The following is a 23,508-nucleotide window of genomic DNA, read 5'->3' as shown; positions in this document are numbered from 1 at the left end:
CTCTGAAATTGATCCCTCTCATTGCAGCATGCCAAATTCTGCTTGCTCGAGTAATAATGCATTCATGTTCTAATTTTCAGAGAAATAGCCCTGTTCACATTATTATATGATGAATCAGACTCTCGGAGGAGAGCCGGAGGAACGTGGTTATGAATTAATAATTATGCATTCCGCTAGCTTGCACTGTATCAATTAAAAATTTAATTCTTCCTACATGTATAGAGTCGCCTTCTAAGAAGGAGGATTTAGTATCAATATTATCATTCAGCCAGTAAATTTCAGGTATAGTGATTTAATTTCTTTAAGCTGAAGTGGTTGGATGTTTGTTTGTGTCTGTTAATAGAGAAAATATTTGCCTAAAATCTTCTGAATCGAATCGTTTTGTTTTTGAAGGTTTAATGTTATTTCTTGGAAAGTATAGGTGAACCATCCACTTGATATATTTTCCCTTGAAACAGTTACCCCGACCCTATTACCCTGCTGTCAAAAAAGGGTTTAATCCTTAGCCACAATTAAATCATACAACAATAATAAATTAGATTGAAAACATATCCATAAGAGCGAAGACTAACAATCAACAACCACAATAAAAATCGGCTTCAACTCTTCTTTATTACTAGATAATCCTTAATAATTATTTTTAGTAGCGAAGCTACTCTATAATTCACTTTGTCCGTCCGTCAGTCAGTCCGTAACGCTATGGGGGAAATGGGATTTACTCAGCTCCTATAAAAGATAGAATGCTGAAATTTTTTGACAACATTCCCATCATTAAGGAGCACAATTGACTATAAAACATCATTGGCGTTCGGACCGATTTTTAGCAGGTTTTAGGCTATTTTTATATTTTTCACATTTTTCTCCATATCTTCAGTGTTTATGGTCCGATTTTCAAAATTTTTTCAGTTACAGATATTAAAATTAAATTTCCCGTCGTTTCAAGGAACAACCATGAAGGCCAGACTGCCTTTTTAGCAGGTTTTATCCAATTTTTATTTTTTTTTCACATTTTTCTCCATATCTTCAGTGTTTATGGTCCGATTTTCAAAATTTTTCAGTTATAGATATCAAAATTAAAAATAACCATGACGGCCAGACTGCCTTTTTGGCAGGTTTTAGGCTATTTTTATATATTTAAAATTTTTCTCCATATCTTCAGTGTATATGGTCCGTTTTTTTAAATTTTTAAGTTAAGGATTTAAAAATTAAATTTTTTGTCGTTTTAATAAAACAACCATGACGGCCAGACTGCCTTTTATCAGGTTTTTGGCTATTTTTATATGTTTTACATATTTCCCCATATCTTTGTTTATTTTGATGCAATTTTCAAACTTTTATGGGATATCAGTATCAAAATAATTTTTCCCATTGTTATGAGCATCTTTAATATAATTTACTTTGACCATCGTCATCATGCAAAATAAAACAAGGTTTCATGTCTATTTTATCCAATAAATCTATTCTTGATTTTAGTAAAAACCTTTTAAATCTACCTGTACGTATTCCCATCGACGATTTTTTGTGCTTCGCTACTTATGGATGTTGTCATCCTTGTTTTTTTAAAAGTAGATACTATTCTAAAATGTTTGTAATAGAAATGTTAGCAATACTTACGATGTTCGAAGAAAATAAGATCATAGCTTTTCTTTTTTTAATTTGAATGTCATTACAACAATATTAGTATACTATCGGCTATGCCTCTAGAAGCCTCAGGGGCCATTAAGGTGGGGGGGGGGGGGGTTAGTACACTCTCTCATTTTCAATTTTAGTCTTAAAAATAAAATCATTAGGGGAAGGGGCGGCACTTTTGGGAGGGTAGAGATACCCTCCCCCAAAATAGGTAACCTTTTTTGGACCTATAAGATGCTTCACTGTAAAGGAGAACCAAATCGGTAAAGCGGTTAGCTAGATTCTCACTACAGACATATGTAGTAGGATAGACATTTTACTAAAATTTCTTTGCTACGCTTCAAATATTTAGACTAAAATTTTCACAAATAAAGTTATATCTTGTCCAATGTAATTTATTTAAATATAAGATTCAAGGGGGCAATAAAGATTAACTGTGCTGATACGTGCAGCTGAAAGTGTTGAATTCTTGAGTATGCCTTGAGAAAATATTTCCAGTCACTCCCAAGATAACATTAGCGATATGTTTACACAATGATAAGGTGCTTAAATACAACATATTAATGGGTAGATATGCCAGTTTATAGGGGATTATTATTGTTGTACACATGCAATGCATATATGTACACAAAGAGGATTCAAGGTAGATCACTAGAACTAAATAGACAATTAAAAACATAATTGAATTTTGAAATTTGTGCTTTTTACAAGTTTTATACCTACTAAGTATAAAAAAATTCTTTTAAGCGAAGCTTAACGTTTAGGGCTAGTACACCCATTCGTCCGTAATGGATAGCTCTTTATAGTTAATTTAGCCATTTTGTAATTGTCCTATCGATTTTAAACCTTTATCATTGTTCCCATAACAGTTGGAAATTGTAGCAACTCTATAATCATCCTCAGAAAGTCATGTCCATTTGTAATATTTTAAAATGTTTTTTTTTATATGGAATGATTATTTTATTTTCATATTTTGTTGCAATATTGATTTTAAGAACGATAAGTTACAATGTTATTAGCTAAAGTGTAACTGTAAGCATGTACATATTACGTAATTTTAGGATAGATATTACAGAATTTTCGCGCAAACTTCTAAAAATAAAGAAATTATTATTTTGTAGGCGTTGTTATTTTACACTCGATAATGTCCGTAATGTTGGCCGTCTGATTTGTTAAGCTTCGTTTTAATGGATGTTGTCATCCTTATTGAATATAGTATTGGAAAATGTTAAAAAAATAAATCCCCCTTATTTTATCTGAGAGAAGGGTAATTTGTCAATTAACACTATGATAAAATAATAATTTTTCGTTAAGCTCAGTAATATCAAATTCTAGATAACTAAAATAAAAAAGTTGTAATATGTTTAGTACAGTGTTTCGGAGCCGGAGCCGGGAGCAGCAACATTTTTGGTGGAGCCGGAGCCGTATTTTTCGTTAAAAACGGTTCCGGCTCCGGATTAGCTAAAAATGAGTTTTTAAAGTAATATTATAATTTGGCAACGGTCTATTTCCATATAATAAACTGAAAAATTATTGTTAATTAACAAATAGACACACATCCTTCTACTTTTATATAGCTTTAATCAAATAAAAGCAAAATATTTTATATTATTTATTTTATTTTATCAAATTCAATAATGAAAAAAATGATATATTAATTTTAAGGTAGGAAACGGAGCCGGAGCTGGAACCGGAGCCGTATTTCCAAATACGGCTCCGCGGAGCCGTAGCCGGAGCCGCATCAAAATTATACGGCTCCGACACCCTGGTTTAGTATACGCGTAGTATCTCTTAAAATTTCTCATTTTACCTTCACAAACAGTTAACAAGATATTATAGGTAAAATTGATTTTTGAAATTACTAAATTCGTTGTTTATGACCAAATTGATAAGACTTACCAATTTATTTATAAACTAGCTGCTACGCCCCTAGAGGCCTCTAGTGGCCTTTAAATGTTTTATTTTTATTTTAAATATCTAATTTGAGAAATAACTTGTCTATGTTATCAATTGTTAAATTTATGTGTCTACGCAGCGCGACTACGCTAGCGAGACTACGCTAGCGACACTCTGCGGCGGAAATATTTCAATTTTTTTTTCGATTTTATTGTGATTTCTCTTGGGAGGGTGGTGGTACCCTCCCCCAAAATAGTTAAAAACATTCCCGGGACATATGACAATCTACCCTGTTAAGGAGAACCCAATCGGTTCAGCGGTTAGCGAGATCCTTCGGTACAGATACACAGACATCCTGTTACTTTAGTATAAGGATACTCATTTATTGTCCATGTAAACTTATCTTACGACTTCGTTTCCCCATAATGTAATTTAAAAAAATTTTCTCACTATTTTCTACAAAATTGGACAATAAAAAATAATTAAGGACGTCTTCTAAATTGTACTTGTATAGTGTAAATGGATATATCATTACTTGAATCTTACACCAGATTCATATTCTCCAATAAAATGAAACACGCAGCGGGCTGAAATAACAATTTTCCCCTTTACCCCATCCCCCTTAAATACTACTGGATGAACGAACTGAACAATAAACGAGTTTCATGTTAGCAAGCTAATTTTGACGACAATTTTCCCCTTGTCATAATATCAACGTATAATTTTATATCCTTTACAGTGTTTGTACCCGGAATACCAACTATTTAGAATATTCAAAAGAATATAATTTTTATTCATCGTTTTTGCATAGAAGAAAATAATATGATGCATATGACATGTGTTAGAGTTCAACTTGGAGTTAGGGGTAAAGGAAAATGTTTATTACTCCGAATACTTTATTTTAATTGGATAAAATTATAAATGAATAGAGGAAAATACTTAATTGCTTTTGCTAAAGAAAATATAGTTGAAACTAAAGTTTTTTTCATATCTGGCAATAGCAATTAGCATATTTAAAGCCGGGCAACCCTTTGTGTGGAGGGTAATAGATTTTTATTGACCGGGGAGAGGAGAGGGATGGGGTCACATCCTTAGCCCTTGATGAATATATGGGAGAACCCAATAGGCTCATCAGTTTCCTAGATCTTAAGTTTCAAACGGACGGACGAACAGACAAAATTATTTAGCTATTATGTAATGTCAAAAATGCATAATATTCATGTTTTTGCATATATCTTTATTCGTGTTTTTCTGCATAATCTAATTACAATCAATTTTAACATAAAACATTTTAGAGACCCATTTTTGTTTAAGTAATATGAATTAAATTGAATAATTTTTATTTTTGATATAAAATACTTTATAACATTATCACTTAACAAATGACTCATATGGGATGAAAAAAATTTCTGTGTTACATTGAATTCCACATACATAGATAAAACTGTAGAAAGGAGTGTATAAAAAGGATAGAAGTGCACCTAAACTATTTATACATTAACAAGGATGACAACATCCATAAAAGCGAAGCACAGAAACGGTAAGACAAACGGACATTAATACTTGTATAGTGTCAGAACTGAATAATCAGAATATAAATGTATAAGAGTCAACGCAAAATTGTAAGTAAATTTGTTGAAAAACAGCTTGATTCAGGATAATGTTTATGGACATACTTACATTTTTAGGACTTGATTATAGAGTTGCTTCGCTTATTACATTATACTTTGTTGTCCCAGGAATCAATACACCAAAAATCAGATTAATCGGATGATCAGATCACATAAAAATTTGTTGTTAAAAAACATGTTTAAAATGGACGTACGGACATTTTGGTGATTATAGAGTTGCTACGCTGTCTAAATCGTACCTAACTATTAAAGGAATCACCATGCAAAATTTGAAATCGATAGGACAATTCTAACATGCCTAAATTAACGAAAAAAGCTATCCGTTACGGACGGACGGACGGACGGACGTACGTACGTACGGACGGACCGACCCTAATTATAGAAAAGCTTCGCTTTTAAAAACTGAGGAAGTAAAATTTTTGAAGTAAGCTGAGAGAAATATAGTATACTTTAAATAACCATATTTTTAAAACTTATTTTTAAAGTGAATTTACCTATCGTGATTGCTTCACGTCCGTGTTAGCAATTTAATATTATTATATTTTTTTAGGATGAATCTAATATCAAATCTGTTGATGTTTCTTTTGTTGATGGAGAGCCTAGCACAGAACGGCGGTCAACCTCCATCCATTCCCTACCTGTCCATCCTGACCGCTGATGACTCTACTGTGGCTGTGTACACCAACCAATCTATGCAATACTCAAGCAAGGCCGCTGATATTTTGCGAATTGACTGTGATACCAGTTTAATTGACCCCGTCAACGATGAAGTACTTGTTGAAGACTCAAGTGAAATAACGTATAGTTGGAAGTTAAATGGCGTCATGTTGACTCCAGATAACGAGTTTGTACAGAACGAAAATGGATCATTGGTTTTTATTGAACCTGTTTACGGGTTGATCGAGTGCTGGGCATCAAATGAGTTTGGTGTAAGTTATTCCGGGGTTCAAATAGTTGAGGAAGCCAAATCTTTGCCTAATTTCAAATTTGTACAGGGTCCTAAACATTTAGCTGTGCCACTTGATTCAACTGTCAAGTTTAATTGTGAATCTGACACAAGTGATTCTAAAATAATATGGACTTTTAACACTGAACCTATTACGGGTTCCAATTTTAGGATTGTTATAGATGAAAATGTGAATAAACAAACATTAATAATTGAAAATGTTAATCAAGAATCTGTTGGAACAGTAGGCTGTTTGTTGAAGTCAGATGAAGGGCAGATGTACCAGGAAGGAAGCATTGAGCTGGTCCAAGCTCCAGGCCAGGAAAGTATGATAGCACCAAGTGTACAACTGGATCCTGACCAACCGTCAATCAATATTCTGACAGATCAACAGTTACATTTGAGTTGCGAAATAACAGGGACGCCAGATCCTACCATGATCTGGTTGTACAACAACACTTTTCTTTCCAGTGAAGCAGTAGTTCAGTATCCTACTCCTGAAATTGCCAATTCAGGTGTTTACACTTGCTATGCCGATAATCTTGCTGGATCAGAATATTCTTCCGTTGTTGTGAATGTATTTAATTCCACTGTGATACAAATAGAAGACATACCAGATGAAGATTTAGGGGCTGGACAGATAAAGGTAGAGCCTGATCATGTACAGGTTCAACCAGGTCATAGTCTTACACTACATGCTTCTTATTCAGTAGACTTGCGTCTACTATCAACAACATCTGTAGAATGGTTCCATAACAACCAAAAGTTAGAATCTGACGGTGTAATCATTGAATCTTTGTATGGCCTGTCCAAACTGCAGATACCAAACGTACAAGAAGACAATTATGGAAACTATAGCTGTGTCGTTAAGACAGATCTGGAAGAAATGTCAGTTGAGTGGATCGTTGAAAAAGTTTCAATGCCAAAGATTGTTAGTGATCTGAGCGACCGTTTGGTTCTACAGGGCACATTACTTAAGATGGAATGTGACACCACTGGACATCCTGCTCCTAGCACAGTCTGGACTCATCATGGTCAACTTATTGGAGAAAAGTTTCCCGGATTTTTCATTGAAGGAAATAGTCTTCAAATAGAGACAATTGAGCCTGTGCATGGTGGAGAGTATGCATGTCAAGCTGCTAATCTTGTGGGAATGGACGAGAAACATTTCCAGGTTTCTGTAGCAGGGCCAACAAAACCTCCAGAAGGTAAACTTCTTTTAGAAATTGTCGGGAGGGCGTTAATTTAAGAAAAGTGATTAGATTACACTATCACTGGCCTAAACCACAAGTATTAGGAGCGAAGCTACACTTAAACTTTTTCGTTTGGGTCTATGTTAAACACTAGAAGTGTTGTCTAACATTTTCTCATTTCACCCTTCCTTCAGTTTAGTTTTTTTTTTTTCGTGTTCTATCTTTCATCTCCAATCAATTTTTGGCTGCTTTTTATTCCATTCTCTTTTTTATTTCCTTTATTATATTCATTTTACGTGACAATCGCCCTAATCATACATACCAACACAGATACTTAAAAGCTTCGCTTCAGTTATACCTATATGTAATAAAACTTGCTTTGTTCAAAGCTGACTAATTTGTAACACTTAGAAATTTTAGAAATAACTGAGTAAGTACAAAGTGTGATGTAAAGATAAAGGCTGTTACACAACACAACTGCACTGCATGAAAATGCAATTACTAAACAAAGTCTAATCATGTTTAAACAAGTAAAATATTTTATAGCCTAGATTACCTCACTGTCTGACTTTATATATAAACTAGCGGCTTCTCCCCAAGCCTCTAGGGGCTTTGCCCCAAGAGGTGATAAAAAAAAATTAGGCGAAAATCGTAAAGGACCATGGAAATCTCCTTCAAAAAAAAAGGACCAAGGAAATCTTCTACAAATAAAATAATAACGGACAAAGGAAATCTTCAGCAAATAAAAAAAAAAATGTGGGGGGGATTTTTTTTTTTTTTGGGGGGGGGGGTGTCCCACCCCCCAAGAAAATAGCTTAAAACCACCACAGGACCAATAAGTAGATACCCTGAAGAGTAGAATCCGATCGGTTCAGTGGTTACCGAGATCTTAAGGGACGGACAGACAGACGGACAGACATCGTTCTACTTTGTATTATAGATATATCTTATGTACATATATCAAAATTAAATCCTTACCTTATCTACCTCGCCCCTTCCATATGCTTATTCCTTCACTTATAGATTTATATCCAGCAGTTAAACTGGCTTTAATCCGTGAAAAAATCCATTGTTTCCATAGTTTAAACAAATTCATCAATTTAAAATATACATATTTGAGTCAACATATGAAAATAAAAGGATCATGACAGATTATAGATTCAATGAACTTTAATCAACTATAAATGAAATATAGTTTTCTTTAAGTATCTGCAGACAATGGTCTATAAAACCACCATTTGGTATCTTGTTTTTAACAAAGGACTATGCATTGCATTTTAAAGATGTACAAAAGTATGTACATACTTTTTGATAATATTTTCACATACAATCAACTGTTTTTTTAGGTTTCGAATCTGGGAAATTATCAGTGAATGCAGGAGAGAGCCTGAAGCTTGAGTGTTCTGCTATCATTGATCCTCTTCTAGTAGAATCTGCTGAATTCTCATGGATTAAGGTAAGATCGTGTTTACCAGTTTTGCTTTTCAAGATAATTCCTATGATTTTAGCAGGAAAGCTACTATAATTTTAAATGTCCGTCTTTTTGTCATAAACACGCCTCTTTAGCTACTTCTGTTTAATTTGGTCTTAATTTTAATGATAAGCATTTATTACTTGTTTGTTTGTTGGTCCGTCGGTAATTCTACATTTTTTTTAAAGTTAAGGTTTCATATTTTTTTTGAATTTTAAAGGTTACTTATTGTTTCTGTATTAAATTGGCTTTTTTTCTTCATGATAAAAAAAGACTTCCCTAATTAATGTTTATCAACTCTTGAACCTTTTGTGTCTGCCCATTTTCCTAGCTTTATATTTATCACTGCTGCAAGACAGGGAGGGAGGATACATTGGGCTGTTTTTTTTACACTAGTTCCAAAGTTTTATAATTGCGTTTACTTATTCGTTGGCTAAACAACTTCGGGGACATTTAGTTAATTTTGATTGTTTGGTTCTTTAAGTTGAGTATCTAAAAGTTTCAACCATTGATTATAATCTACAGAAAAGGTAATTTGTGTAACATCATTGGGGATGTACATCATATTTTCAGTCATTTTCTTTAGATCCCTTTAGATCCCTGGCTGCAAAATGCTTGGCTCTTGTCACCTTTGCATTAAGATATAAACATTCAATATATTTTGTCTTTTTTTTAAGGATGGAAACCAAATAGTTAGCTCTGACCTTATTGGCGAGGACGGTAGTACCCTGAATATCCAATACATACACGCTGACCATGCCGGCATATACTCCTGCCAGGTCAGGACTCTCATTGACATCATCTCCATGGACACGGAGCTTGTTGTGCTGAAGGCTGAGCCTATTATTCAGTCTGTGAAAGGTGGAGTTATCCGTGTGATGACTGGAGGCAATGCCAGCATTGAGTGTGTGTCTTCTGGCATACCTGCACCTTCAAACAAGTTCAGGTACAAAATTTCATATGTGTTTTTTTTGTTAGAAACCTTATAAAACACGAGTACAAGTTAAAATGTGAATGTGATATTTGTTGTTGTTAAAATATCCTTAGTGGAACTTTGTTTTTGTAAAAAAAATACCGATTTCAAATAAATAATGATTTATCGTAAAATATTATTTTAAAGCTCCTAAATCATTGCTTTTCACAATAGCAAATGTAAACACTACAAATCTAACCTAAAAAAATATTCTCGACTATGCTTAATATAATTTGTTTTATATTAAACTTAATTTTATTAATTTTTATTAAATCTTATATCAATATCAGGAAATGATATTGACAAGGATATAATATTACACTTGAAAGAATATTGATACGAGAAGATAAAGAAAATAAAATTGCTTAGATTTCATATTTATAGAAGTGATGCATCTAAAACATTTACCGCATAAATCCATATCTGACTAAATTAAAAAATCGTGCAGTCTTCAATTCTGACATTAATTCAAGTGTTTATAAATGCTTTGATTGGCCCTTAGGACCTCTAACAAATGTAGCGCAAGCTACTGGATAACTAGGGTCAGAATTTTTGTCCATTCGTTCGTCCGTCCGTCCGTCTGAGTAAGTTAAGAAATTGTGGAGTAAATAAAGTATACGAATTTGGCTATAGTAGAGCTAGAAGAATGGTTCTTACAGTTTTTGAATTGTCTAATAAAGCCTAATCGGTTTCTTTTGATTTAAAAGATAAAATTACGGTGTTGTATAATGTATATCGATATTAAACTTGTTTAGCTAATAACAAAACAATGTCTAGATGTTTTCTAGTTTTTTTGTTAAGTCGTAATTTCAATAGATTCGAAACTAAATGCTTCAATTCTATTAAGGTTTGGAGGCAAAGAATACTCAGGTCTAGTCACTTCAAAATCTGGTAACGAGACTCGAAGTTTACTCGAGCTGCGCTCCGTGACCCACAGTGACGAGGGCAAGTATTTCTGTTTGTCTGTGAACGAGTATGGGAGCAGCCAGGCGTGGACAGAGCTGGATGTTTACAATAGGACACAGATACTGTCAGGACCCAGGGATCTGGTACAAAATTCTGGAGGCGCTGTGTCTTTACCCTGCCAGGTAGATTTACTCATTTTTCTACAAACTAGGTAATAAATATAAGTTTTGCCTCTCATTTTTTATATTCTTTTTGTATGTACTGCCGTCTATTTTTTTGTTTATTTGCCTTCGCTTATTTTTTACATCTTAAACATAAATACATTTTTGACTATGGATATGGGCAAAAAACAGTAATTTATCTTCGAATTTAAGTACCCCGCGGTGGTTTAACGAACTTCCAATACATTCAAAATGGTCTTTTTTTTTAAACGCTTGGCTGCTATTTTAATCGCATTTTTATTAAGCGTAAAAAAATTAAAAGCTCATATGACATCTTAATTTAGATATCAGCTGACGTCATGTTGCAAGACAGCCTCTCAATAACATGGCACAAAAACCACGAGCCCATAAAGAACGCCAACGTGACAAGCTCGACCCTGATGCTGACCAACCTGACGAAGGATGACGAGGGCATGTACACTTGCATAGGCCAAACAAGCGAGGACAGAGTGTCTGTGTCTGGCAGGTTGACAGTTCTCTTTGAAGCCCCCGCATTTTCTTCCATTCCCCGGGATATTCGGGTTCTGGAGGGTCGCAGCAGTCAGTTGGTCTGTGCTGCAACAGGTATTCCAAGTCCGCGTGTTCATTGGACCCTGTATGGAGCTCCACTGGAAAGTGATAACGGTATTCTAAGACTAACAAAACTATCTCTTGACAAGGAGGGCGATTATGAATGTACAGCGGTCAACATGTACGGTTCGGTCAGTCAGACTGTGCGTCTTGAAGTTATAAAAGAGGCCAGAAAAGAAAATGAAAACCTTGTGCCTGATATAGTTAAGAATATAAAGGATGATATCAGCCTCCCTTGTGATTTTAAGCTGGATCAAAGAATAGAACAAGAAACTAGGGTTATTTGGTACAAAGATAACACTGAAATATCGTTCAGCACCTCTAAATATTCGCTTAAAAAGGATAGATCACTGAAGATAAAAAGTATAGAACTAAGTGATGCTGGCCAGTACGCATGTACTATTATTACCCCCCTACAGCGTGTTCAATCAAGAATTTCTTTAATTGTCAGCGGGGAAACTCCCGAGATTATTTCAGAATTTAACCAGACAACCTTCCATGAGGGGGAAAAATTGACCCTCACCTGCAAAGCCCGAGGTGTGCCTACACCAACTATCGACTGGATGTCTCAAAATGAGCCAGTGAAAAGTAAATTCATCATCAATATTCCGTCTGGAAGCAGAGAATTTGTAGAGTCCAGAATTGTGATTGAAAGAGCAAGTAAAGATGATGATGGTCTGTACCAATGTCTGGCCAGAAATAATGTTGGCACAGTTGTGAAAAGTGCCACTGTTGGTGTGCTCCAGAGAACTAAAGTTCACATACAGGGAGAAGAAGAAAGGCCTGAGATTTCCGTGCCTGCTGGAGAAAAATTAAAGCTTCCCTGCAAGGTAGACCATGATGTTAAGAATAGAATAACAAGAATTCAGTGGCTTAAGAATGGGACAGCTTTATCGCACGGTGGCGATGACACCATAGATTTTGGCTGGGATGGGTCTATTTCCATATTCAGCGTGCAGCGTAGACATGAGGGAATTTATACGTGTAAAGTTACAACTGTCAACGATGAAGAGAGTGCTGAGATCAATGTAAAAGTGCTTGTGAACGCGCCTGTCATAACAAAATCCAGCCATGACGTGCATATGTTCAGTGGTGAATCGGTAACCTTGGAGTGTGCAGCCACAGGTATCCCCGAACCGGAAATTCGCTGGACATTCAACAGAACAATAACTAAAGTTGTCGGGCCTAAGTTTGACATTAAGAGTGCTATAGCCGCCGATGGTGGCTCTTACACCTGCACGGCGAGCAATTCAATTGGCGAGACGGAGAAAACTATAAAAGTTGGTATAGTTACAATGCCGCATAGCCAGGATATTTATCAATCCAAGAAGGGAACTGACATTAAGTTACCTTGCGTACAAGCATCCGATAGCATTGAGGTGCTATGGCTAAGAAATGGCGAATCCATGGATAGTCTTTGGCTAGAGGAGAATTCTGTTGAGATAGACCCCACCGGGGCAATGGTGCTGCGTAATCTAAGCCCAGTCCTAGAAGGTGTTTACACATGCAGGGTGAGGGTGGGAGACACACGGGTGGAGAGGAGGATGGAGGTGAGACTGATGCCTGATATTGTTACCATGGAGAATACCAAGCTCACTGTCAAGGAGGGGGAGAATTTCACCTTGAAGTGTGATGTTTTGCCAGGTTAGTTTATTGTCATTTGATGCTTGTCTATTGTTAAAGCTCTCTTGAACGGCTAGATTTCATAGATTTTTATCAACTGAATTTAGGTATATATGTTTTTAAGAATGATAAATTGAAATTAGTAGGTATAGAAAGTGATGTATATTTTTTATAATATTTTTTATTTTATTTGTGTTAATTTCAAAAATTTTAAAATTGCGAGATTTTAGTGGTTAAAGAATTAAGATTACTGATACGTGTTTGACTTTATTTTGAGCTTGCTAAATATCTTATTTTCTTAGTATACTTTATATCCACACTAGCGGCTTCGCCCCTAGCCTCTAGGGGCTTTGCCCCAAGAGGTTTGATCAACTTAATTTTTCGTATTTTAGATTTAAAAAGAAAAAGTAAAAAAAAAATTTTTTTGGGGAAGGGTATTTTCATTTTTTTGGGGGGGTTGGGGGTGTCCCACCCCCAAGAAATTAGCTTAAAACCATCACAGGACCAGTAGGTATATTCCCTGAAGAGTAGAGCCCAATCGGTTCAGTGGTTACTGAGATCTTAAGCTTCAGACGGACAGACAGACGGACAGACATCGTTCTACTTTGTATTATAGACTAGCGGCTACGCCCCTAGAAGCTTCTAGGGGCACTTAAGGTAGGATTGGGAAAAGTCGACCTCCTCAAAAGAGTAAAAAATTATTTTTTGGGGGGAGGGGGTCAAGACACACTCCCAAAAAATAGTTTAAAACCTTCCCAGTACATATAAGAAGCTTTACTGTAAAGAAGAACAATATTGGTTCAGTGGTTAGCGAGATCCTTCGCTACAAACAAACAAACAGACAGACACACACAGAGATGGGAAAAAACCAGGTTTTTTTTAAAAAGATCAAACCAGTGTGGTTTATTTGGTTTAAACCGGTTTTTAATGGTTTTTATTAATAAAAACCAGGTTTTTTTTGGTTTTTAAAATAATTTTTTTGTTTTTTTTTAATAATATCCAAATTAAAGTATTCTAATTTAGTATAAAGGGGTAGTTTCACGAAATGCATTTGAACTTAATTTAGTGAACCGCATATTTTATCCTGGTTAAATGGTTAAACTACATTTATATGGCATATATTTGAAAAAATTTCAATTTTCTACCACATAGTTTTTGAAATATCAAGACTTGAAAATCGTCTTTTAAATTGCATATATCACAAAAAGACAATTTTCAGGTCTTGATATTTTAAAAACTACGTGGTAGAAAATTGAATTTATTTCAAATATATGCTATTTAAATGTAGTTTACCCCATTAACTAAGAAAAAATATGAGGTTCACTAAATTAAGTTCAAATGCATTTCGTGAAACTACCCCTTTAGTATAAAGATTTAAACTATTAAAAGAATTTTGAATTAGGTATTTATGTTTTTGACTGTATTTTTAAATTTAGTTAAAAAGTTTTTTTTAAAAAATTTTCGGAGGGGGGGATGGGGGTGTCCCACCCCCAAAGAATATTATAAGGATATAACTGTAAAGATAGGCCTTTGTATTAAAAAAACCATTTAAACCATCCCACTTTGTTTTTTTTTGTTTTTTTTAGCTTTTTTTTTTGGTTTAAACCACTTGATTAAAACCACGTGGTTTTTATTTTGCCATCCCTGGACACACAGACATCGTTCTACTTTGTATTATAAATAGATCCTATTTTTTTGTACCTACCAAATAAAAAATCTAGTTTTTTTTCTTCTACCTAGTTATCATAATTTTCTTTTTCTTCTTCTAGTTATCATAATTTTCTTTTTCTTATCCCTTTCAATCTTTCTAGTATGTATGAATTGTCTGCTTTGATTGTGTGACCCATTTCTAACATTTTTAATATTTATAATCTTGACGTTTTTCTTATAATTTTTAAGTTTCTAAAAATGTCCCATTTTCTGGGTGTTCAATATTAGTATAATGTCATTGACTAGTAGCGACATTCTATACCTTTTAAGATTAGACTAGATTAGATTTATTATATTTTGGTGTACTATACAGCATACATGCATAAAAAGAACAACAATAATAAATGAATATTATCTACATTTATATATAGAGTCAAATTTTATTGATATGGTTATTTTTATGAAAATTTTCTTCCCAAATGGCAGTTTCCTAAAAGGTAGGAAGTATGCAGTAATGTGCGTAAACACATTGTTTTCATACAGGCCATAACCTTAGTATTATGTTCGGTAATAAATAAGTATTTACTCTTTTATTGGCGGATTAAAAGATTTAAAACTTTTCCCAATAGGTACATTTTTGTACATTATAGAGTGAATTTTTGACAGTATTAGTTTAACATAATCTTAGAAATTTCATATAAATCTCAAAAATACAATATTCTTTTAATACTTTACTGACTTTTCAGAATCAAAATGATGAAACATTTTAAAAACATAACAAAAACATTTTGTTATTCTTATTTAGTACCTAAGGGTTTTAAAACGAATATTTTTTTTGTGCTTTTCTGAGCAAGAAGTGTTGTTTTTTTCTAGGATTATTATATGTATATTATATATATACATACATATATGTTTACATATGTCTGGCTTTTATCAAAAAATCTGTGAATTTTGTTTAAGCTCAATTATAAAACAGCTTAAAAATGATAAATCTTGTGAAGCAAATATGTGATACACTAAATAAATCATTCATTGGGCTGTCTGGCACTGTTTTTATTTTAGTTTTTTATCATAAAAAAAATCTAATATAAAACATTCCCATTCAAGTTTAATTTTGTTTCTTTTTCTAGATTCATGTTTAAATGTCTAAATAAGATTTTTGTTTTTACAGTGAAAAAATTAAACTACTTCTCTTTTGTCCAATTTAGGTATATTACGTGCGTATAACATAAATAAAACGGTTTTAGGCTTTTTTTTCCATTAGCCTGTAATATAATTGTGTATGTTTGTCGCGTTATTTAAGTTAAAAGTGCATACAAATTACAAACACACACAAAAAGGAAGACAAGCAGTCAGGGGGAGATATTTTAATTCAAAATATGAATGCGACATTTCTTCTGCTTAGGGTCACTTTGGAGGAAATTATAACACACCCCTTTACACAAAAAGAGTAAACCGAAAGAAAAAAAGATAGAATAGTTTATATCGCATCTTAATATGTACAGCTTTCCCCGGATATTAGAATGAAAAGTTAGTTTTATTTTAATATTAGTGGAATATTGTCTTTAATTCGATGCTATACATGATTTTTCAGCATTTTCTCGGATAACCGGTTCTTAACCAGTGGATTTTATCGGCTTCGTAGCCATATTGGAAAGTAAGATATAACGAATTCAGTGAGATGTAAATGTAGCCCTAGCACGTAACTTGTTACGCTTATTCAAATAATAGTTTTGTAAGTAAATAAGTAAAAGTGGGTTAAATAACGATTTTGTTTTGAAAGGATAAATAAAGATTGGCAAATACTTGTACAAAATTTAAAGGAAAGAAATATTGATAAATTGATAATTTTAATTGTTGAAATTGCTCTTTTTAGGAAGAAGAAATGAGTAGAATTAAAGCTATTTTTACTAATTTAATTTTCAATATTATAAAATTCTTAACTAAACACATGCTTGCTTGGGGAATGTAAAGGGGAGGGATTATTGGGCGGGGATTGTTACAGCTTTCATACGCGCATTTGTTTGTTCTGTAAATATTAATATGGGAACACATGTTTCAATCATATTCATATGTCCTGTCCTACATCCTAGCAAGGACGTCCAAGCTTTTTTATTTGGGGGTTAAAAAATTGAAAATAATTTTTTTTTTTTTTTGGGGGGGGGGTAATCTGTCATAGAGGCAAGGATGTCCAAGATTTTTTTTTCGGGGGGGGGGGGAGGGGGGCAACCCCAAATTCATTTGGGGGGGATAATCACCCCCTTTACCCTCCCACCTTAGATGTCCCTGCATCCTATGTGAGTTCTAAAGTCGGGTCGTCACAGTTTCTTATTGTATTTCCCTTCCCAAAGCCGACACATGATGCAGAATCAAAAGTGTGACAGCGACTCTGGAACTAAGTCATATGTTGTCAATGAACAACAGAGCTGTGTACAATATTATATGAAAATATTATTCTTATATCTATTTATGTATGTTAACTAACACACTTTCCTAAAAGACGAAATGACTTATTTTATTTCCCCAGGAACACCATGAAAACTCATTTGATTTAAAACAAGATTGGTTTGTAGAAAAAGATTATTTGAACTGGTGATATTCAATTAGGTTACTGTAAAAAGGGTTAATATTTGTTTGGTTTACATTAATAAGCTTACTGCTAGGGCTGCTTGTCTAAGTAGAGTAAAACAGACTAGAAATGAACATATAAATATATATGATAAAAAATCCTACCTACAATTATATTTTTTGACTACAAATTTCTTTTAAAGCAATACTGCTTCAATGTTTAATTGTATAAATTTGAGACTTTATTATTAAAGGTGTAAACGCAAAGCGGATGTGGAACAAAGACGGTCAACTTGTGATCCCAGAAACTGGGAGCGGGCTGGACATCCGAGACCAGGGAGGTGTGCTCACTGTGGCAGAGGCGAGGCCAGACCATTCTGGAGAGTGGAAGTGTATAGCCAGCACTGCCTGGGGTCAGGACACAATCATATACTGGTTGTCAGTCATGTCCCGCACTAGGTTGCAACAGTCCTGTACAGACAGAGCTGTCCCAGTTATACATAACATTGAGCCAGTCTCCAACTCAAGTGTTAAGCTCGAGTGGAGCATGGAGAATTTTAACAGCAGCTGTTTCCATCAATTTATCATATTCTGGTGGAGCCAGCTGCCAGACTCTAATTTTTATAATCAAACCGTTGAGCTTACAGACAGTGAGGCCATAGTTAATAATCTTGAGCCCAGTGTAGCCTATTATTTTCAAGTGAATCTAGTCCGTGATAAACAGTTAAAAGACTATGTGTATGGAGAGACCAGGTCGCATGTAATGCAATACATTGCTGCAGCTCTTGAGGAGCCAGCGACAGAATCCGACTCCATGGCTGTGATCCTAGTTGTTATTGTTGTAGCAATTCTTATTCTCATACTTGGCATATTGAGCTATGTCAAGCGGCGCACCCTTACTAGGTAAATATTTATATTTAAACTACACTACTAAAAAAATAATAAGGCTTAATAATCCCACAGAATATCCTCTTGAGCATTAGTACAACCCCCTCCCCCCCCCCTTTTAAAAAAGTAAATAGACAATTAATGGGGTATTTTTTTGGTTGTTTCTTGTTTAGGACAGGTAAATTTATACTGGGTACTGGGTTGGCCATGTAGGGTTAGGGCACAGCTAATATAGGCCCTTTGAAGATGTTGAGCATAGTCTAAGCATAACCCCCCCCCCCCACCCTTTACCTTCATTATATTTCAAAAATAAGAAAGTAAGAGAGGGTTGGGTTATCGGTCCTCAACCGGACACTTATTGAAAAGAGCCAGAAATGTTTTGGGGTATTGAGAAAATTATCTAAATATGACGACTTTCATAAGATGTACCAATGAGTAAGATCTTTTAGGTACTTAAAACAGAGTAAGATTCAATTCAACAAAGATTTTGAAATTGTTTTCACCTATACATACCTCCTCTAATTATGATTCTTGTTGAATGAAGGATTGTGTTCTTTTTCAATGTTACTATAAAAACAACCTATATTAATATTTTTAACTAAATTATAATATTTGAATATTTTATTCGTTCTATGTTACATACTTATGTTTTACTTCATAATTATATTTATTTCAGGTACCTGTCCCTAAAGACCAAGTCTAAACATGAGCTTCCAGAGATGAGCTCAAAGCTGGTCATGAATCCTGACTTCATGGCCAGCCTGGCTCCACAGTGGCCAGAGCCGGAGCCGAACAGTATGGCCACAACGCCGCAGTGGCCGGAACCTGATCCGATGCCGCAATGGCCAGAGCCGGAGCAGGGTCCGCCTCCGTCAGAAACACAAGCTTTTCTTCCACAACATGTAAGTAAATTTTTATAACTCTTGTGTAAAATGATGATGACCTCTTTGTGCCGCTTTGGGTTCTAGACCTCTCCACTGATCTTGAAGCATACTCCGCGTCTTATAATTATAGAGCAAAGTGTCTATTCGCCTGATAGACAACCAACCCTTTGATAATAATAATAAGTTGCGCCTGTTTATGGGCTCAGGCATTCCTCCTACTCTGACTATTAATGTCACGCGATGTAAAAGTACTGTAACATACCTTTCTTACAAGCTATATAATTTTTTGGGGGGAATTCTTTGATATCGAGTTTCTCACATTTATCAATCCTCCTTGTCTCCTAGAACTTCTTTGACTTTTTTTTATATTTCAGAGACCGATCTCAAGACGAAATAGCAAGGATTCACTCAGCTCCTGGAGTTCCCTATTCAACGTTGTGAGCAACGAAAACCTGAGCACACCAGAACAACAGCAACTAAGACAACAGCACCAACAACAACACCATGCCAGACAAAACAAACAGAAACCTCTAGACAGGAGAAGACAAAATCATTAATTTGGTATTTTCTAGTTTTCTTTAATATAGCCAATATATGGATATTTTTGTTTGTGAAGCATATTTATGTGGATTTATTTAATTTATTTTGATATATATGAGGTTAGGTCGTGATGAGTTTGGTGAAATCGAGAAGGTAAATTCATTTAAGTTTACTTTAAAAGTGTTAGGTCAGTGTAATATCCCCATAGCCATTTAATATGAATCATGTATCGTATTATTATATTCAGTTTTCTACGAACATAAAAATGTACAATCATAATATTAAAAACAGTATTGATAGCCCGTGCCTTCGGCATCTCGGGGTTAATATAACTAGTTTAAATCTTGTACGTTTCTATATACGCGGAAAGCTGTTTATAAGACACATGGTTCTGACATTGATTTTCCTTAAACGAATTTACCTCGAGCCGATCAAATCTCTCACGATTTATGCATTTTTTAAACCTAATACTCTTCGGAAATGATAGATTATTCATTAATAATGTGATCAATAGGTACCGAGAAAAAGTCATATTACACATCTCACTAAAATAAGTGCACCCTTTTAAACAACTACCTTCTTAACTTAAGTACAATCACACTTAATTTTAAAGATTGTTATTTTCCCTGAGAATTCAAGCTAAAAGCAGTCAAAACTCAAAAGTACTAAAGTTTCCAACTTTCCAGTATGGCTTTGAAACTATTTAATGTTCGTTGAATTAGAACCGGTTCTTAGCCATACTGAAAAATAATGTATAGTATCTTATTACAGATAATTTTCCTCGAATAATAAAATAAAAATCACAAAATTAACATAATTTTGTTAGCCCGAGCCTTTGGCCAATTGGGATAAAAAAAACTGGTTTGAATCTATTAATTGTTTATTTTAATTTCCGCGGAAAGCTGTTTAAAATACTATGCGGTAAATAAATATTATAAATTAAACGAATTATTTTTATGTACCAAATAAACATTGGCATTTTATTTTTAGAGATTTGTGTAATGTGAATAATAAAATCAGTGGCTGTAATGAATTAAAGTTCCCTCTTGATTTCAAAAGTCTTTATTCATAAATGATATTCAATCCTAGCCTAATTTTTCACTTGAATAACTTATCTAGGGCCTGTCGTTCTGTAATGTTATATATATTAAATTTTGCATGATATCTGATTTTGATTCTAATTTTTCGTTCTTTCTTATCATAAATTTCATTTTTTACTATTTCTTGATATGTATTTTAATTTTAATTTAGCAAACAAAAAAACTATTTTTATTTATTATTATAATTATATATATGTAGGTCATTATGTACCGTACCTGGGTATAAGAGGGAAGGGATAGGATTTAAAGCATCATCCGATGATGAAGAATTTACTTTTTGTGTATAACAGTTAGGGAGTTGAATCCATTTTTATAGAAGCAGAAACATAATCTATGATTATGGTTTGGACCCTCTAAAACTGTAATCTACCCTTCCACTTTCCCCTCTCTTGGTGAAGATATCTTCAACGCCGATACGATTTTTGAAATGTAAGATTCCACTTTCAATAGAGGCGAAACTGAAATCATACATTCATGTTTACATATCAGCGTATTCATAAACATTGATTTCCTTATTTATATCGACATAATAGTAATGTATCATTCTACTTTCAATAGAGACAAAACTGGAATGATACATTTAAGATAACATATCATATATTTAAATCGACATAGTAGAAATGGTACATATTATATAGTTTATTTTTTTTATTTTTATTAGTTTGAATTTTTTAAGAAAAAAAGGACCTAAAAATAAAGGTTGTTAACCTTTAACAATCAGGCCCATTTCCAGACCTTAGTCGTTCAATGCCCCCCCCCCCACATATCATTTCGGCTCCTATAAGAATTAGATGGCAAAAAAATTGTGCATGTTCCCTGTTCAATAATATAATTTCCGACTTTAAGTGAGACAAAGTCATTTTTCGCTAACTTCACCCTTTCATTTAACAACTTTATTTTTTAAGGTTAATTAAAAGGTTAAATGGATGTAATTTCCTTATTTTTGAAGCTAGAACAATTTTTTTCAGAAAATGTTTATCTTAAAGTAAATTTTTTATTAGAAATCTCAAAATATAAATTTTCTTATTCGTTGGCTTAACAACTTTAGGAACTTTTACTGAATTTTAATTGGTTGGTTTAACCACTACTATCTATAATACAAAGTAGAACGATATCTGTCTGTCTGTCTGTCCGTCGGCGTCCATCCGTCTGTCCCTTAAGATCTTGGTAACAACTGGACCGATTGGATTCTACTCTTCAGGGTATATACCTTTTGGTCCTGTTGTGGATTTAAGCTATTTTCTTGGGGGATGGGACAATCCCAACCCCCCAAAAATGAAAATTCCCCCCCCCCCAAAAAAAAAAATTCTGGTGTTGCCCATAAATTATGAGCGCAGTACCAGAATTTTTTTGTTTATTTTTATTTTTTTTATTTTTTTTAAAATTACCTTATCAGCCAAGCCCCTAGAGGCTAGGGGCGAAGCCGCTAGTACTTAATAACCTAACCATTCAAAATCCAATAAAAGTCCCCAAAGTTATTAAGCCAGCTAATAAGAAAACGTTATCGTAAAACTTTGGGGACTAGTATAATAAACAGTCCATTGTCCACCTCTCTCTCTGCTACTTCCCAAAGTTTTATAATAACGTTTTCATTTTTGTTTGCTTAACATCTTTGGGGACTTTTACTGAATTTTAATTGGTTAGTTTATTTAGTATAGTGTCGAAACGTTTCAACCACTGATGGCAAATTACAGTAGGGGTATTTTTGGGAATGTACATCCATTTATCAGCTATTGTCTTATCCCTTTAGATCCCTGGTGGCGATAAACCAGCTAAGAAGGTAATTTCAGTCCAATGTTCCCTACCTCCCTGGGTACAATAAAAGTTGTCTACAGGGAGGGAAAAATGGACGAAAAATTAAATAAATTCTGTCTATAATAACATGAGAAGACAGAATGAGAAGAACAGTAGCACCCTGTAATCGTTATCAGAAAGTCCTGAACGTCCATTTAAAACATTTGACGACGCTTTTTATATTAAGAGTTAAAACAATATAAATTGATAAGATACATACAAAATGTTAATGCTTCTAAGCGACGTTTTTTACAAAAAGGGTTGGTAGAATTCTGTATGTCTAAAAAAATCACTCTTATGGTTTGTAGGTTTCTATAACTACATCTTTTTAATATGTTCACTCTCAGCAAAATAAGGGAGGGTTTAAATTTCAGTAGTACCCGAAGTTTTATAAACATTTGTTGGATTTATAAATTTGTTTACTTTTATTTAATCTTAATTGGTTGATGAAAACTGGCATTGTCAAAACTAAACAGCCAAGATTAGTTGTTTATTGCATCTGTTTTTCCAGTTTTGTTAGTCCCGAAGAAGCGAAGGCCCAGTCTAACAAAACTGGTGTTCTTATTACAACTTTTTACTTTACTATTTGTAGAAAAATGTCTATAATACAATACAATACATGGTTTCAGGTATGGATTAGACGGGTCTGATCCAGCAGATAATAATTGGTTTCTTAGCCATACTGGAAAATCATAAAAAATCATGAACAGAAGGACGGACAGGCAGAAAAGTGAATTGTAGAGTACCATCGCATTTTATTCTTTCTTACTCCAGAGAGCGAGGAGACAATTGACTTCTTATTACAATAGTACACAAAGTTTTCAATAACGTTTTCTTATTCGTTGGCTTTGATTGGTTGATTACATTGTGTTTATAAACGTTTGAACCACTAATTTTAATCTACATAAGGGGTTATTTAGTGCGTCATCATTATGGATGTGCATTAATTTATCGGCCATTATCTTATCTCTTTAGATCCCTGATATGTTTTATAATTTTATTTGTTAGCTTTGCTTAAGTGAAAG

The 23,508-nt window shown here is 33.9% G+C and overlaps 1 protein-coding gene across 3 annotated transcripts; it reads left to right on the top strand.

Moving 5' to 3' along the window:
* Positions 1-59: 59 nt before the first annotated feature.
* LOC145315805 (hemicentin-1-like) lies at positions 60-20,845 on the top strand. 3 transcript variants are annotated; one of them, XR_013878143.1, is made up of 11 exons: positions 60-282; positions 5,707-7,310; positions 8,642-8,751; positions 9,444-9,712; positions 10,587-10,827; positions 11,151-13,080; positions 17,532-18,180; positions 18,842-19,067; positions 19,424-19,728; positions 20,017-20,103; positions 20,610-20,842. XR_013878143.1 is itself a non-coding variant. In XM_080155896.1 (9 exons), the coding sequence occupies exons 2-9, from the start codon at positions 5,708-5,710 to the stop codon at positions 19,604-19,606; spliced, it is 5,211 nt and encodes a 1,736-aa protein (XP_080012022.1). In that variant the 5' UTR covers positions 60-282; position 5,707; the 3' UTR covers positions 19,607-19,742. The 3 variants fall into 3 exon arrangements, 1 of the variants encoding a protein (XP_080012022.1); XR_013878142.1 differs by having other exon boundaries at positions 20,017-20,845; XM_080155896.1 differs by lacking the exons at positions 20,017-20,103; positions 20,610-20,842 and having other exon boundaries at positions 19,424-19,742.
* The last annotated feature ends 2,663 nt before the right edge of the window (positions 20,846-23,508 follow it).

This window comes from Acartia tonsa, chromosome 4 (genome assembly GCF_053477335.1).
Source record: "Acartia tonsa isolate MP-2025a chromosome 4, ASM5347733v1, whole genome shotgun sequence".
Classification (NCBI taxonomy): domain Eukaryota; kingdom Metazoa; phylum Arthropoda; class Copepoda; order Calanoida; family Acartiidae; genus Acartia; species Acartia tonsa.
The sequence above is the reverse complement of the archived record's forward strand: the minus strand, read 5'-3'. Positions and strand labels throughout refer to the sequence as shown.